This window comes from Schistocerca americana, chromosome 2, assembly GCF_021461395.2.
Source record: "Schistocerca americana isolate TAMUIC-IGC-003095 chromosome 2, iqSchAmer2.1, whole genome shotgun sequence".
In the NCBI taxonomy this organism is placed as follows: Eukaryota; Metazoa; Arthropoda; class Insecta; order Orthoptera; family Acrididae; genus Schistocerca; species Schistocerca americana.
Window position 1 is genome coordinate 881,084,540 of NC_060120.1, and position 16,945 is coordinate 881,101,484.

The 16,945-nt window shown below is 40.0% G+C and overlaps 1 protein-coding gene across 1 annotated transcript in view; it reads right to left on the reverse strand.

The window, feature by feature from the left end:
* Window positions 1-5,659: 5,659 nt before the first annotated feature.
* LOC124594520 (Down syndrome cell adhesion molecule-like) overlaps window positions 5,660-16,945 on the reverse strand; it is a 72,838-nt gene continuing 61,552 nt past the window's right edge. The window contains exons 5-6 of the mRNA XM_047132894.1: window positions 15,589-15,827; window positions 5,660-5,914 (exon numbers count right to left, since the gene is read on the reverse strand). Of these exons, the coding sequence (XP_046988850.1) occupies window positions 5,660-5,914; window positions 15,589-15,827 (494 nt within the window). The remainder of the gene's footprint in view (window positions 5,915-15,588; window positions 15,828-16,945) is intronic.

A 16,945-nucleotide genomic window follows, 5' to 3' on the forward strand; every position in this document is an offset into this window, starting at 1 on the left:
CTGTTGTCTCTGGTCTTTTTTTGTCTAAAGCAAACAACAGCTTCATTTGGACCTAGGATTCAAAAATCGGACAACAAGTATCTCAAAAAATACTGAAACATCACAATCACATCACTGAATTCTGGAAAGTTGACTAGAGTGCTGTATAAAGCTTTTTTAATCAATGATGTAAAACCATATCTAAAACAGGAAAGGTTTCTCTTACTGACTGATTCTTTGGGCAGACAAGCTGATACAGTGTTGTACAACAACCTTTTTCAAAATAAAAAGCATCTGCGCACTTGCACCACACAAGTAATTCCACTGAAATCCATCTCATTAGTATGGGCTTGTGGCATGTATTTCCACCATCAAGTAAAAAATCCATAACACATCTGTGAAGTGAAATCAAATGATACAGAAGACTGCAAAAAAATTCATTCCATTGTTCTTCACCAGCCATCCTCTCCAAGAAAAAGGAATAATGACATTGCTGTTTGTGGATTCACATTGGAACTTTACAGTCTGCTAAAAAGTCATAATACATTATCATAAAATGCAATCCATGAATCTACAACAGACTGACATCAGGCTTGCAGCAATGTGTGTCTGCCCAAAGACAATTTTTTCCAGTTTATATAATGCTTTGTTGCTCCTGCAACCCACTGTTGCTGAAGGGGAATAAATTCCTTTGAAACAGCTATATAAAATAGTGCAGCTAACCCATCAGGTACAGTTATCTTTAGTCTGCTGAGTGATTCTAGCTGATTTCCTATTCTGAGATCCTTTATCTCAATACCTGTCATTTCAGCATTTATGTAATGGTTGAGAAGAGGTACTGTAGTATGATCTTCCTCTGTGAAACAATTATGAAAGGCCAGATTCATTATTATCAGCACTGAGTGACTAAATAAATGATTTTCATCCATTTACTGACATTACCGATGGCTGAAAGACCTTTGGATTTTTTTATCAGATTGGTAGGCATAATTTTCCAATTCATTGAACACTTCTTACATTGCTCTGCTTAAGATCATTTTAGCTTCAACCAGCTTTTATTTATCAGTTAGGGTTTTCACTTTATTTACAGATACAATTTAAAACTTTGATGAAACTCTTTTCAGTTTCATAGTAATTTTTCAACATCACTATTGAACCACAGTGTGTCTTTTCCATTCCTCACAATCTTATTTGACACATATGTATCTGCTGTATCCTAGAGGTACTGTGACCTCCCACAGTTCAGTCATGTATGCAGGGTTGCCCGCTCAGCAGTCATAAACAGCATAATCACAACACAGGCTTACAGGTAGTGTCAACTCTGTTTGAAGATGCCAATGTGGTTGCACTATTTTAAAATGTCAGTAACGTGTGCACTGAACAAGAACATGTTAGTGTCATTCCACTTGTTGGGTACTTAAGTGGCTGCAAGGTCCAATGACAGTTAGTTGTCTGAATTAACTGAGAGTTACCTATGAGTTGTATACATGTGTCACTGAGAGCTCTACAGTTCTTTATGAGTGTCTATTTTCTGGAGGACACCCTTAAAGGCAGCACCCCTTGAATGAACTTAGATTTGGGGATGAGTAAAGTTGCTTTATTTAAGACTTCATGTCTAAATGGTCATCAGTAGACATGTGTGTTTTACATTAATACTCTTCGTATGAGCTAGAACTGTGCTTATGGTACTTACAACAAACATGGTGACTCTGATTCAGTTCTGTCTCTCAGTAGTCGTGTAGCCACTTTGACAAACTGGGACAATAACTTTGTGTGCAATATAACACATGGTAATAACTGTCACAGGATTTTATAAATCATATTACAATACTCTTGAATTTTATTCACTGGTACTCCTCATGCAGCCTTAGAGATGAATGTCTGGCTTAACCTGTTCAGATAATTTGCAATCTGTTATTTGTCACATTTGCTAAGTACAACTTTTCTTTCTTTTCTTGGTATCGCCATTGAGCTCTGTGACGTCTGGTGTCACAAAAGTCTTACAATCACTAATAGAGAAGTTTGTATTTGTAGTCACAGAGCTATCTAATACAGGGTGGGACAAAAATGTGGAAACATCAAAAACACAACACATAGCCATGCATGATATGGGGTAAGAAACCTGTTGGCATTCAAAACAGTTTCCAGTCATCTTGGAACAGATAAATACAGGTTCTGTATGGTTTTCCGGGGAATCTTATACCATCCCTCCTGTAAAATAGTAGTAAGTACAGGTAAAAATGATGGAGATGGATAACAGTCACACACTCTTCTCTCCAATCTACAGTAGACCAGAAAGTCTCAATGGTATCGATATATGGTGATTGTGGTGGCCAGGGGAGATGCAACATTTCATTCTCAAAAAACTAGTCCCAGACAGTGTGAACAGGAGCTCTATCAACTTGGAACACTGCAACACCATTGGGGAACAAACATTGTGCCATGGGATGGACCAGATCAGACAGAATGGCCACATAATCCTCAGCAGCAATGCAACCTCATGTAGTAACCATAGGACCCATGAAATATCATGATATTCTTGCCCAAATCCTCACTGAACCCTTGCCATGTATCACTCTTGGGATGTAAACTTGGCTAGAAGCTGGAAACAGTGTGAAACAAGAATCATCCAACTCAGTTACTTTCTTCCATTGCATCACAGTCCAGATTTTATGTCTTCAGCACCACGTTTTCCTGTTAAGGACATTTTCATCACTGATGAGTGGTTTTAGAATACCAGCTCACTCTGCAAGTCCCTGTTTATGAAGCTCCCTTTACGTTGTTTTTGTGCTGACAGGAATTGTGAGTGTGACATTCAATTCTGCAGAGACTTTTGCAACTGTTCTCCTCGTATTTTTTGTCACAACCCCTTCAATGACCAGCTGTCATGATCACTTGAAACATAATATCATCTGCATTGTGACATAGTGGATCATGTTCTTTGGATTATGTTCTTTGCCTTTCCTAATTGTAATATAATCTATGATACAGTGTCTCTCAAAGCACCAGCCAATCTGGCTTCCTTGGTTATAGAAGCATCCACCATCCAAGCAACAACAATTTGCTCAAGTTCAGATTCACTTAGCTCCAACATGATGCAATCACAGCTATGCAGAACACTGTTATGACCATGACTGACACTTGAGAACATTGCACAGGTGTGATGCAGGGTCAAAAACAACAGCACAAGCTGCAGGCATGGCTAGCATCTGAACTTATGTTCAAACAAATATTTCTCATGATGTTTCTCTACTTTTGTCCAACCGCTGCATGTTACACTCACAAGCAGATTCTCTAATTGACTGCTGAAGGTAATTTTCATGAAATAAATTAAGAAAAATGTCCCATAAATTCTGGAAGCCATTTTAATCATGCAACTCTGTCAATGTATGGGTAGCAAGTCTAGAGGTCACAAATCTTATGAAAAGTATTCTTCAAGTTTTCTCTAAGGCTTTCTAACACTGTAGCTTCAGTTTTTGATGGCCTGTGAGAGCAGCATATTCCTGTTAAAATTGCAGTTCCTGACTTTTCTAATTTAGTGCACGGAACTGTTAAATCAATTTTTCAGTTATTTACTGTATTAAATAGTTATAGTTGCACTGATTATACAAAAGTAGCTTGTATCACTTTTTAGACAAGTAGTAAAAGAACAATATACATGAGAATTTTGTTTTCATTCCATACTATGATGAATTACTCAAATTTCTCCTTTTAAAAAGAATGATGCAGAGGCTACTGAGTGGAAATGATTAACTATTTGAAGTTTGATGGTATTGGTATTGTCTTACATTTGGTATGTCGGTGGAAGTGGCTAAAACTTTGTCCAACACACTCAAAACTTTGAATAAAATTTCACAATATTGCTTACCATCCCAGTCAGAAACTGTGTTGTATAGAATTTTGTATCCAAGTAGAATACCATTAACATCATCTGCTGCTATAGGCAACCATGTTACAAGTATGCTTTGTGACGATGTACTGGTGCATTTAAGATTTCCAGGAGGTAATTCTGGAACTAAGGAAATTACAAAATTTTAAAACAATTGCAGTCGGAGAGAGATCTGAAAATTGTGAATTTTATCTAGTTTACTAAATTACAAATACTATGATTATTCAAAATTATGCATTCTGTATTGCATTAAAGCACTTATCCAGCAACGTGCTCATTATATGACATTTCAGCACCTACCAAGCAGTAATGCAATAAGTAGATTATTTTTTAATGATCTATATCTTAATATCTAGAATTTAATAGTCCCTCACTGAAATGGAGAGCAAACTTTAGAAAACTATTGTTGCATAATGGGGATTATCACATTCATACTGTTACTTATTGTGTATTTGGTACTGATAGGTTTTTGTGTTAATAATATAATGCAAATGAAGTTTAGTGAGAATGAATGACACAAAATGGAAGTGAGTAGTTGGCAGATAGAAAACTAAATAGTTGGTAGACACAGAACTGTTTTTACCTCACTGGATAGGTATACCAAATTTGTGAACGGAGAGTAAGAGAAAAATGCAGTGAAAGAAACAATAAATCACACACACACACACACACACACACAATGGGGTGGAAGCCAAAAGAAACAAAATACAACCTGAGAGAAAACTTGTTACACTTCTGACAGGGAGTGCACTGCAAATCAAGACAACAAGGAAGGGGGTTTAAGGAAGCTCACTGTAAGTCCAGCTTTACATAACCCCACATTATGCCTTTACTAATACTATTTATTACACAATATGTGATGAATGTTGAGGGTGTGTGCCACGGACAGAATACTGGTACCAAGAACTTGCATGGTTTAATGTAATGCCATTGTAACTGTACAAAACACAGAAGTATCAAGTGAGAAAACTATGACTTTAACAATTCATTAGAAAGATCAACAAGTTTCTATTAAAATTTAGTGTTAATAAATAGATGAGGCAAACGACATGTTCACCTTGGAATTATATGTATTATTGTATTTGTAGTGTTCAGATATTACACATCAGTAAACATTACTCATGAAGAGTTGGAAAATATGCATCTCATATATGGGGTCACTGAATGCAGTGAAAAAGTGCTATAGTGGTGCTATAATGACATGCTCACTTGGTGACAGTAAGCACATAACATACTTTTACATCTGTCTGGGAGCTGTTGCATTACTCTGTATTTTGTGTTGTATATTTTGGTAATAGCATATTACAGGCTTTTCACTGTTGTGATGTATATTTACCAAAGAAAAGATAACTGGGATAAGATACTGAACAAATTATAATTACAATATTATTCTATATGGAACTACTCATAAAAATTCCTGAATAACTTCCAAAATTTTGTCAATGGTGTTCCGGTTCACCCTGTATATACATATTAATAAACTTACTGATATTTTTAATGGCTTGGCTGCCCTTTGGGGCCCCTACAGTAATAAATATTCACAATACTCATTTAGTCGTAGAAGATATTATGGAGAAAGCAGTATGCATGACTCCTGAACCTAATTGTAACAGGGGAGGGGAGGGGAGGGGAGGGGAGGAAGAAGTACAAAGTTAGTAAAAACAAGATACTAAGTAAGAGAAAATAACTCATTCTTTTAATAAGCATTATGTAAACACACAGTTATATCTTCACATGGTTGTAATATATTATCTATAAATGCTGTAGAATAAAAGTTTATCCAAAGTTAAATTAAATTATGGAATTACCATCTTCTTCAGTAAAAACTGAGACTCCTAAGCTCTGAGGCCCTGCACCTGCACTGTTGTATGCTTGAACAAATATGACATACTCTGTAAATTTCTGAAGACCTGTAAGGAGGATTCTCAGCTCGGCACCTGGGAGAACTTCATATGTTTTATAATGGAATGGTTCAGATGAGTTACTTGTTCGGTAACCAATGTAGTAACCAATTATTTCTCCATGCTGATATTGATCACGTGGTGGCTATAAATAAAGAAATAGATTACAAAACACATTAAATACAAAAACAAATAGTAAAAGCACAGAGACATTAATTTACAAGTTCGAGGTAACAATTTATTAAAAACTATTTATGAAAATTGGCTGAACAAATTTTGAACTCACTAGGAGGAAAAAAGGAAAAGAAAGCATAATATTTGAAATACACAATAGGAATGAAAACAATGGAAAATCTAGGATGAAATGTAACAGTATAATGAAAAAGATAGTTGCTACTACTCACTATATAGCCGAGATGCTCTGTCGCAGGAAAGGCACAGCAAAAAGACTGTCAGAAAATTAGCTTTTGGCCTACAAGGCCTTTATCAAAAATAGAGGCAACCGGGTGGGGCAGGGAGAGGGAGGGATAGTAGGGTAGGAGTGGGGGATAGTAAAGTACTGCTGGGAGCATGCAGGAAGGAGGTGGAGAGGGTTGCAACTACCTCTTGTCATGCCCTAAAATGCTCTGGGAGCATGCCACCCAACACGACACCCTTTATTTCAATGACTGCTGATAGCCTGTGCCATCTGGATCCTTCCCATCAACCCCATCTTTCCTGAACTGCACCGGTGGGAACTCTCCCTGAAATATATCCTATGCTCCCATAACCCTCCTGGCCTCAACCTTTGTTAGGCATTATCCTTACCCATCCAATCCCTTCCCTGTTCCCGTTACAGCACTACACAGTCCTCTATTCCACCAATGCACCCCATTTTTTTTTTACTTCTCTCCTTTCCTGTTAACCCCCACTTTCACTCCCCCTGCTCTACGTCTAACCTCCCAACTGCACCTAGCTGCCTTCTCTCCATCTCATCCCTGCGCGCCTCCCAGTAGCACATTACCATCCCCCACACCTATCCTGCTATCCCTCCCCCTCCCCGCCCCAGCCCCCTCGTTACCACCAATCATTTGCCTCTCTCATAATGAGCCCCTGGTCACAGTCTGGCTCCAGCTGCCAGAGACTGCAGTTATGTGTGTGTTGCATTTGCACTTGTGTGTGTGTGTGTGTGTGTCTATCTGTAATGTGGAAGTTGTCTATTTTTGACAAAGGCCTTTTTGGCTAAAAGCAAATTTTCTGACAGTCTTTTCGTTGTGCCTTTCTGTGGCTCAGCATCTCTGCTATATGGAGAGCGGCAACTATTTTTTTGAGTATATTGTTTTGGAATAGGAGTACAGTAGATTTTATTGAGATTGCTTGCACTGAAGCTTACAGATTTACATACATCTGATGTTTCTCATGCTTTTCTCAACAATGACAACTGTTATGATTTGTTATATTAGATACAGTGAAATAAAGCAGAACCAGTCATTATATACAGGTTAGATCTTGAAAAGGCCAGCCGCGGTGGTCTCGCGGTTAAGGCGCTCAGTCCGGAACCGCGCGATTGCTGCGGTCGCAGGTTCGAATCCTGCCTCGGGCATGGATGTGTGTGATGTCCTTAGGTTAGTTAGGTTTAAGTAGTTCTAAGTTCTAGGGGCCTGATGACCACAGATGTTAAGTCCTATAGTGCTCAGAGCCTTTTTTTTTATCTTGAAAATGTGATTACCAGAAGACAAGTTTAAGCAGGTATGACACTTTTACCTAAGATGTGCAAGAAATGGGATTGTTGTTTCCAAAATGTGCTTAGATAATCACATTTATTGATGTAGTAGTGGTATTCTTTTAATTTTTGTTAAAATACATTCGTTCAAAAATTATTTCTATCAGGCTCAGCCACAATGTTTATTAATGTTGTTCCTGTTATAACACAAACCTACATGTTTTGTGAGATCATGCACACATTCTAAGGCAAAATGTAGACAAGAAACCTAGCACACTAAACAAAACACTATGCTGAGAGCAGAGGACCTTGTAACATGAACACAGCTATTTTGTAGAACAAGTGGACAGCTGTATGCATTTTAGTAATGTGCAAGGATTCTTCTACAAGATTAACAGAATAGTGGGAACATTATCTTTCAAATATCATTGCTTTGTTTTTTAGTGTGGATACCATTCATGATAATTGTGGTTGAAACTAACCAAAAAAGCTCCAATTATGATCTTATACATGGTGAAATCAACAGTTCTAAGTATGTTTGTTTTCTTTTGGATTATATACTTGGATCAACAGTTGGTGCAGGGATTGGCAGCTGACTCTCAACATAAAAAAATATAGCATACTGCACATTAATGGATAGAAAGACACTTTACTGAATGATTACATGATTTCAGAACAGGCACTTGGAGCAGTTACATCCATTAAACTCCTGAGAGTATATGTCTGGAGTGATTTTATATTGAATGGACTCCTAAAAGTAGTCATAGAAAAGGTAGATGCCAGACTGAAATTAACTGGGGAATCCACAAGAAATGTAGTGCAGCCACAAATAATGCAACATAACAAACCTTTGTTCAAATAATACTTGAGTATTGTTCATCCCATAACCATACCAGATAAATTTGTTAGAAGAAATAGAGAAGATCCAAAGAAGAGCAGAACATTTAATATCAGGTTCATTTAGTAAGCATGAAAGCGTCACAGATATTCGCATTCAACTCCAGTGGCAGATGCACATTATGGTGTGGTTTATGTTAAAATTAAATGAGCATATGTTCTTTGAAGGGTCAAGTAATGTATTACCTACTCCCATGCACATCTCGCTAATATATCGTGAAGATAAAATTAGAGAGATTAAAGCTCAACAGGCACCATTAGGGGCTGGAACAAGAAAGGAGGGGGAATTACAGTGGCGCACAAAATAGACTCTGCCATACATCATAATGTAGCTTGTGGAATAAGAATGTACATACTAGAGGTCTGCAAACAGAGTGCTTCAGTCGTTTATACTTGCTCGAGCCCACTGAGCTTGGCATGGCTTTCTCAAGTACAAATATTCGAAGCGAGGAGGCTGTGATTGAATGAGGCACCACGGGGAGGGCAGAGGCCAACGGGTCTGGTGCACTTGCCTCATTGCTGTTGCGCCTCATTTTAATAGCAGCTATGTGTGTCTGCAGGGTGGTGTCCCTTCTGATATGCTCCCATCAGCAGATGAATCTATTGTCACATCAACTTAGTTATGCTGTAGATGCATATTCCTGTGTGGTAGTGTCTAACAGTGACAGCATTATGATTCATAAGAGAAAATAGCGTGCTTAAGGCAATAACGAAAATTTAGAAACAGTATGGAGTTTCACAGGAAAACTATGTAACTACCAATTTTTGTAACACTGCTGTTTGTTATAACACTATCTGCTTTACTGGCTCACATGTACATACGTGACCTTGACCCTCTAGCAAATTAGAAATCTAACAAGAACAAAATTGTCTCCAAATTATTCCCTGTTGGCATAATTACAATGAATAGACTCATTTCAGATCAAGTTAGTGTCATCTGTCTGAGATATTGTATCAAACCAGAATGGAATTTCTTTCGCTATTCACATTTGAGTATGGAAGACAAGACATTTTTTTCCCTAAATTTGACAGTTTGGGAAAGAGACTCCCAGGTTTCCAATTGCATCTTTGAATGACTCTAAAAATTTCAATTGTTCCTTTGCAGTGTTGTTGTCATAACCAGTAAGTTTTTCAGAGATGCCTCTGTGTGAAAGCAATTCTATGATTTTGTCATACTGTCTTATTACATAGTGTAGCATTCTAAACAAGCTGTTCCACTTACTCTCCATTTCTTGCTTCAAGCTTATCTGCATCCAATTCATATCAACAATTTTCTTCATGAAACGGACACTGTCTGTAGCAGCATAAGTCATGGAGTAAACCACTCCAAGCCCATTTATCAAATAATTGTCAACCAACATGTGTTCCTGGACTGTATTCAAAACATGTGTAATGCATACATAATACTGAAAGGTTTGCAGTGCATTACATCTATTACTGTCTTCATCAGTGGCAAATGAAATCACATTAAAATGCTGAGGATTTACTCCTAATATTTAGCATAATGTTTCCTCGATGTAATTCAAAATAAATTCAGCACTTTTTTTGCCTCAGAAAAGTAAGCTGTACCAGTACCATATTTTGCAGTGTCTAAGCCTGATAAGCAAAGTGCGCAGTACTGTACAGGCAACATATTTTCCAATTTGTATTGGTCCATATATCCACTATACATCCACATGCATTCATGTCTATTGCCTGGATAATACTGAGCATCAAACTCAGTCATATTTTATTGGCTTGTCTTTCGGTGCTTTGTGCTACAATCATAGGACGTGGCAAAATGTTGGAAATTTCATGTGACAATTCTGAACCAACATTTGCAAGCTCCTAACATAAAGCATGAAATCCTACACCTAATGTTAATGTAAATAGATGAAGGTCTCCAACTCACATCTCTATTCACCTTTGTATTTACTACAGATTTCACTGAAACTGCTGATGCTTTATAACTTATATTCTGCAGAAAAGTGTCTTCAGATGTGTGGTGGCAGATGTGTAAGACAGGAGAGCAGAGCTCTTGCCACAGCACATATTGCCGACATCTTTATCAGCTATTAATGAAAATCTTTCCCATACATTGTTACAACTGTCATTTTCCATGCTCAGGATTATTGGGCGCTAATGACCATAGAAGTTTTGCGCCCTGAAACCACAAACAAACAAACAAGCTCAGGATTATTTTGAATCTTTTTTTTCTTTCACACTCTCCTTCATCTCACATTCATGTGCCATGCTTCTACAGCTGGCAAGCTGTGATTGGGTAACTATAGTTGACAGAGGGGCAATTTGAGTGCATGGCACTCAAACGAGCATCATGGAAGTTGAGTGCGGTTGCCCTCTCAGTTCACATATACTGAGCAATTTGAGTGAGCCTAAACACCAGTTGCAGACCTCTAGCAGCTACATATTGCCTTTCGTATTTCAAATATTTGTGTGTGTGTATGTGTTTGTGCTAGTTTCTAGGTTTTGTAATCACTGCAAATTAATGGATGCTCTATATTTTGCAACTGAGCTCTTGCACATATATCAATGCCACAAACATTTGAATAAATGGATCACATTGAGGGAATTTTAATAATGTTGCATTCATTGTGACTGTGACACATAATTCAGTTAAAAGAATGCATTTTCAGTTCAAAAGAAAGATACTTCAATATCAAACCTTATGAACCTTTTAAAAGAACATTGTGAATTTAGGTTGTTTGTAAACTACTGTTGAAACTATAGATACATAATTACAGTGTTTTAATCAAACAGTGGAAAATCCAGGATGGAATGTAACAATATTACAAAAAGGAAAGTTGCTACTCACCAGACAGTGGAGATTCTGAGTTGCAGATAGGCACAACAACAAAACTGTCGCAAATATAGCTTACAGCCATGACTGCAGTCTTAGGCAACTGAAACCACTCTGCAAGCAGCAGCACCAGTGGGTGATGGGAGTGGTGACTGGGTGGAGGTAAGCAGGAGGCAAGGGCAGGGAGGGGAAGGAATAGTATGGTGGGGGTGGCAGACAGTGAAGTGCTGCACGTCAGACAGAGGGCAGTGGAGAGGCAGGGAGGGGAGGGGGGGGGTGGGGAAGAAGTACAGGAAAAAGGAGAGAAGTAAGATGACTGGGTGTGATGGAGGAATGACAGCTGTGTAGTGCTGGAATTGGAAGAGGCCAGGGGGTTAGGGGAATGTAGGATGTATTGCAGGGAAAGTTCCCACTTGTACAATTCTGAAAAGCTGGTGTTGGTGAAAAGAATCCATATGGCACAGGCTGTGAAGCAATCATTGAAAGGAAGGATGTCATGTTTGGCTGCGTTTCAACTAAAGGGTAGTTTACTTGTTTCTTGGCCACAGTTTGTCGGTGGCCATTCAGGTGGACACACAGCTGTCATTGTCATGCCCACACAGAATGCAGCACAGTGGTTGCAGCATAGCTTGTAGATCACATGACTGGTTTCACAGGTAACCCTGCCTTCGATGGGATAGGTGATGTTGGTGACCAGACTGGAGTAGGTGGTCTTCTGACCATATCAAACCTACTAACCACCAACAATACATCCAGATTGACAGCTGTTCCATACCAAGAAGTCCCTTCCATACAGTCTAGCCACCCATGGTCATCGCATCTGCAGTGATGACTGGTTCCTATTGAAATATACCAAAGGTCTCACTGAAGCCTACATGGACCACAATTATTCTCCCAACCTTGCACAGAAACATATCTCCCATGCCTTTGCTTTCCAGTCTCCCACCACCTCCCAAAGTCCCACCATCTGGCCACAGGGGAGCTTTCCTCTCATAACTTAGTACCACCCAGGACTGGACAACTGAATTATGTTCTCCACCAGGATTTCAACTACCTTTCATCATGCCCTGAAATGAGAAATGTCCTGCCCACTATCCTTCCCATCCCTCCCACAGTGGTATTTCCCTGTCCACCGAACCTACACAGTATACTTGTCCATCCTTCCACAACTACTGCTCCCAACCCCTTACCTCATAGATCATACCCTGTAATAGACCTAGATGCAAACATCCTCCCACCACTACCTACTCCAGTCCGGTCACAAACATCACCAAGGCAGGGCTGCCTGTGAAACCAGTCATGTGACCTACAAGCTAAGCTCAACCACTGTGCTGCATTCTATGTGGGCATACAGTCTGGAACCGCGCAATCGCTAAGGTCACGGGTTCGAATCCTGCCTCGGGCATGGATGTGTGTGATGTCCTTAGGCTAGTTAGGTTTAAGTAGTTCTAAGTTCTAGGGGACTGATGACCACAGCAGCTAAGTCCCATAGTGCTCAGAGCCATTTGAACCATTTTTCTATGTGGGCATGACGAGCAACAAGCTGTCTATCCACATGAATGGCCACAGACAAACTGTGGCCAAGAAACAAATGGACCACCCTGTTGCTGAACACGCTGCCAAACATGACATCTTTCATTTCAATGACTGCTTCTCAGCCTGTGCCATGTGGATCCCTCCCACCAACACCAGCTTTTCTGAATTGTGCAGGTGGGAACTTTCCCTGCAATACATCCTACATTCCCATAACCATCCTGGCCTCAACCTTCATTAGTTATTGTCCTCACCCATCCAGCCTCTTCCCTCTTCCCATTCCAACATTACACAGCTGTCATTCCTCCATCACATCCAGTCTTTCTACTTCTCTCCTCTTCCTTCACTTCCCGCCCCCACTCCCCACCTCTCCATTGTCCTCTGTCTAACCTGCAGCACTTCACTGTCCACCATCCCCACCATACTACCCTTGCCCCCCCCCCCCCCCCTGCCACCACAGCCTCCTCCTTACCCCCATGCAGTTGCCACTCCCATTATGCACTGGTGCTGCTGCTCGCAGTGTGGTTTCAGTTGCCTGAGACTTCTGTCGTGTGTGTGCATTTGCTTTTGCGTGTGTGTGTGTGTGTGTGTGTGTGTGTGTGTGTGTGTGTGTGTGTGTGTGTGTGTCTAAGTCTATTGTTGACACATGCCTTAATGGCTGAAAGCTATATTTGTGACAGTCTTTTTGTTGTGGCTATCTGCGACTCAGCATCTTCACTATACGGTAAGTAGCAACTTTCCTTTTCACAATGTTAATACAGTGTTTTAGAATTATAAGAAAGTGACCCTTCTAAATCTGCATCTCTGTGGCATTTTACTTTATGATACATACAAGTGGTCCACAAAAAACTGACTTGGGCTGCTCATTGTTGCTTCAAAGCTTCAAAGCTGTTCAACTTCATTTTGTATTGTTGTTTCTTTATTATCTAGTTATTACATATGTTTCCATTTGTTGTTATACCTGATGGTGACAGGCAACAATTTGTGCATAACTGGTAAGCATTCTGCATTTGGGGCTAGTTTTTCAAGTGCCACCCTGTACAAGAAAGTTAAGAACTAATGAATATTATTTCAGCCCATTTGCTTGAAGGAATAAACAAATGATGTAAGAAAGCTTCCCAAAACACCAAACCCATAATCTGCTCCATGTTTACTGATGATATCTTCATGATCTGGACTGTGGGCCAAGACTTCCTACCCTCGTTCCTTCAAAACCTCAACATCTTCTCTCCCATCCACTTCACCTGGTCCTCCTCAACCCAATGTGCCACCTTCCAGGATATTGACCTCCACCTCTCTGATGGTTCCATTCACAACCCTATCCACATTAAACCTACTAAGCAGTAACAGTGCCTGAGTTTTAACAGCTGCCATCTCTTCTAAAAAATCCTCCGATACAATCTGACCACATATGAACAACAAATGTGCAGTGATGATAACTCCTTTGTCCTGTATGGCAATGTTTCAGGAAGGTTTTCACTGACCGGCACTACCTCCCAAACCTAGTCCACAGATTTTCCATGCCATATCCTCACACATTCCGAATCCTCCCACCACCCCCAAGAATCAGCTACAAAGGAACACCTTCCCTGTCACCCAACATCACCCTGGACTGCAACAGCCAAACCATATCCTTCCTCTGAGCTTTCATTACCTCTCATCATGTCCATCCCTCCTAAAGTGGTGCCTTGTCACCCACCCAACCTACACAACATCCTAGTCCATCACCATGTCACTCCCTCTCCCAACCCCTTGCCACAGGTATCATATCCCTGTGGTAAACCAAGGTGCAACACCTGCACGATCCACCCACCCAATGATTCATACTCCAGTCCTGTCACAGGCTTATCATACCCCACGAGAGGCCCGGCCACCTGTGAAAGCCACTATGTAATAAACCAACCCTGCTGCAAACATTGCACAGCTTTCTATGTCAGTATGACTACCAACTGCTGTCCAAAGTATGAATGGCCACCGACAACCTGTTGCCAAGAGCAGAGTTGACCACCGAGTTGCACAACATGCAGCTGAGCATAATGTGCTTGATTATAATGGCTGCTTCACAACACGAGACATCTGGATCCTTCCCTCATATACCTGCTTCTGTGAACTATGCTAATGGGAGCTATCCTTGCAACACATCCTCTTTTCCCGTAATTTTCCTGGTGCCAGTCTCTGGTAACCCGCTGTCCTCACACACCCCACCCAACAGTTTCTCCTTTCTCCATCCTGTCACCCCCTGCCCCCTCCCAGTTCACATCCCCACTTCACTTTTCCCCACTGGCTCTGGCAACCGTGCATTGCATGCCTAGCCCATGCACCTACCACCCCTCTCTCCTGCATTCCTACCTGGAAAACTGGCTGCCTCCTCTTCCTGTCTCCCACTGCCTCTCTCTCCTTCAACCACCCCACCTCACACAACCTCCATCACAACTGATACAAACTAGTCCACCTGGCGAAGTGGAGCACTGGCACTGTGTGTCCACCGGCACACATGCGTGCCCACGTGTGTGTGTGTGTGTGTGTGTGTGTGTGTGTGTGTGTGTGTGTGTGCTTGACACCAGCTACCTATCCATGAGTCAGGGCTTCTCATTTTCAGTGAATGGTCTTCTTTAATCCAGAAGTATTCAGAATAAACAAGTGGGATATACTTGGTTACAGAGTAATAGCTATAGACATTAAAAGAGGACATCTAATTACAGTTTGCATCAGATATAAAAATATTGTCATCCTCCGCTACTGTAGGTTCATTTACACTTTATAACTAGTTTTGGGAAATTTATATCCATTAGAATTGCTTTATTATTCATGGGACTGTGCTTGATAATGGAATCTAGTTGTTTTGCTTATCATATTTGTCTTTAACACACTTGAGTAACAGGAAATTTACCTTCCAGCTTACATGAAGACTTTCTGAGCTGACAGCCCTGACTCTTATTTCTTGTGGTGCTTCTCCAGGAGCTTCTTCTGCAGTGGTTACTGTGATGGTATCACTAGCATTTGAAGATCCAAGACTGTTTCTTGCTGTAACTCTAAAATGGTAGCTATTAGCTGGCTGCAGTCCAGTGATACTCGCAAAAGTCTGATCACCCGGAACAGTCATCTGAGAAACATTCTTCTCCCATGCCACTACACAAGAAAACCAATGATTATGTCTGAAAAGGATGTTATTAACAAAATGAGCATATTAGCCTTTCAGAGGACTTTTAATACCCTAACTTACTGTGATAACCTTCAAAGCAGATCTGCATTTGGGATTTCATCATATCCTTCTCTCATTAAAGAGATAGTATTGGCCATATGGATGTGCTCTCTCTCTCTCTCTCTCTCTCTCTCTCTCTCTCTCTCTGTCTCACACACACACACACATGCAAACATAAACACAAATCCTTCAGGAATTTTGGATAGTGACATACTCATTGGATTCTTTATATTCAATGTGCTTCATGTACAGATCTGAAATATTGTCAGCAGTGCAAAATTATTACCAAACAGTCAATGATAAAGATATTTTCTGTTACAGAGTAAATTTAATCTATTGGTGTTATGATGTTTCTACTGAATTTTGTATCTGCCATGCCAAATCTTTAGCATTATGTTGCATTTACTGACTATTTGCTGTACGTATAGCACTTGCTGCCTTTGATTTCCTGACCCTTAATTATATTTTTGCTATATCTTTGGATGCTTTATTACATTGAAAACTTAATCAAAGTAAAACTTGGGGCTTTAAACCCAACTGTCAAGTAAGAAATAATAACAACATGGAATTTAGCAAGTGTTTGTAAAATGTGGTCAGTGACAATGCCTACTACAAGTCAAAAAAACAATTTTGTAGAACTTGAAATTTATGAACCTTAAAACTCTGCCATCTGGTGATCAAGATGTATGTGACAGGCAAAATGCCGCCAGACTTCAAGAAGAACATAATAATTCCAATCCCAAAGAAAACAGGTGTTGACAGGTGTGAAAATTAGCGAACTATCAGTTTAATAAGTCGCTGCTGCAAAATGCTGACATGAATTCTGTACACACAAATGGAAAAGCTGATAAAAGCTGGCCTCAGGGGAGATCAGTTTGGATTCCATAGAAATGTTGGAACATGCAAGGTAATACTGACCCTATGACTTATCTTAGAAGATTGATCAAGGAAAGGCAAAACTACTTTCCTAACATTTATAGACTTAGAAAAAGCTTTTGACAATGTCGATTGGAATACTCTCGTTCAAATTCTGAAGGCGACATGA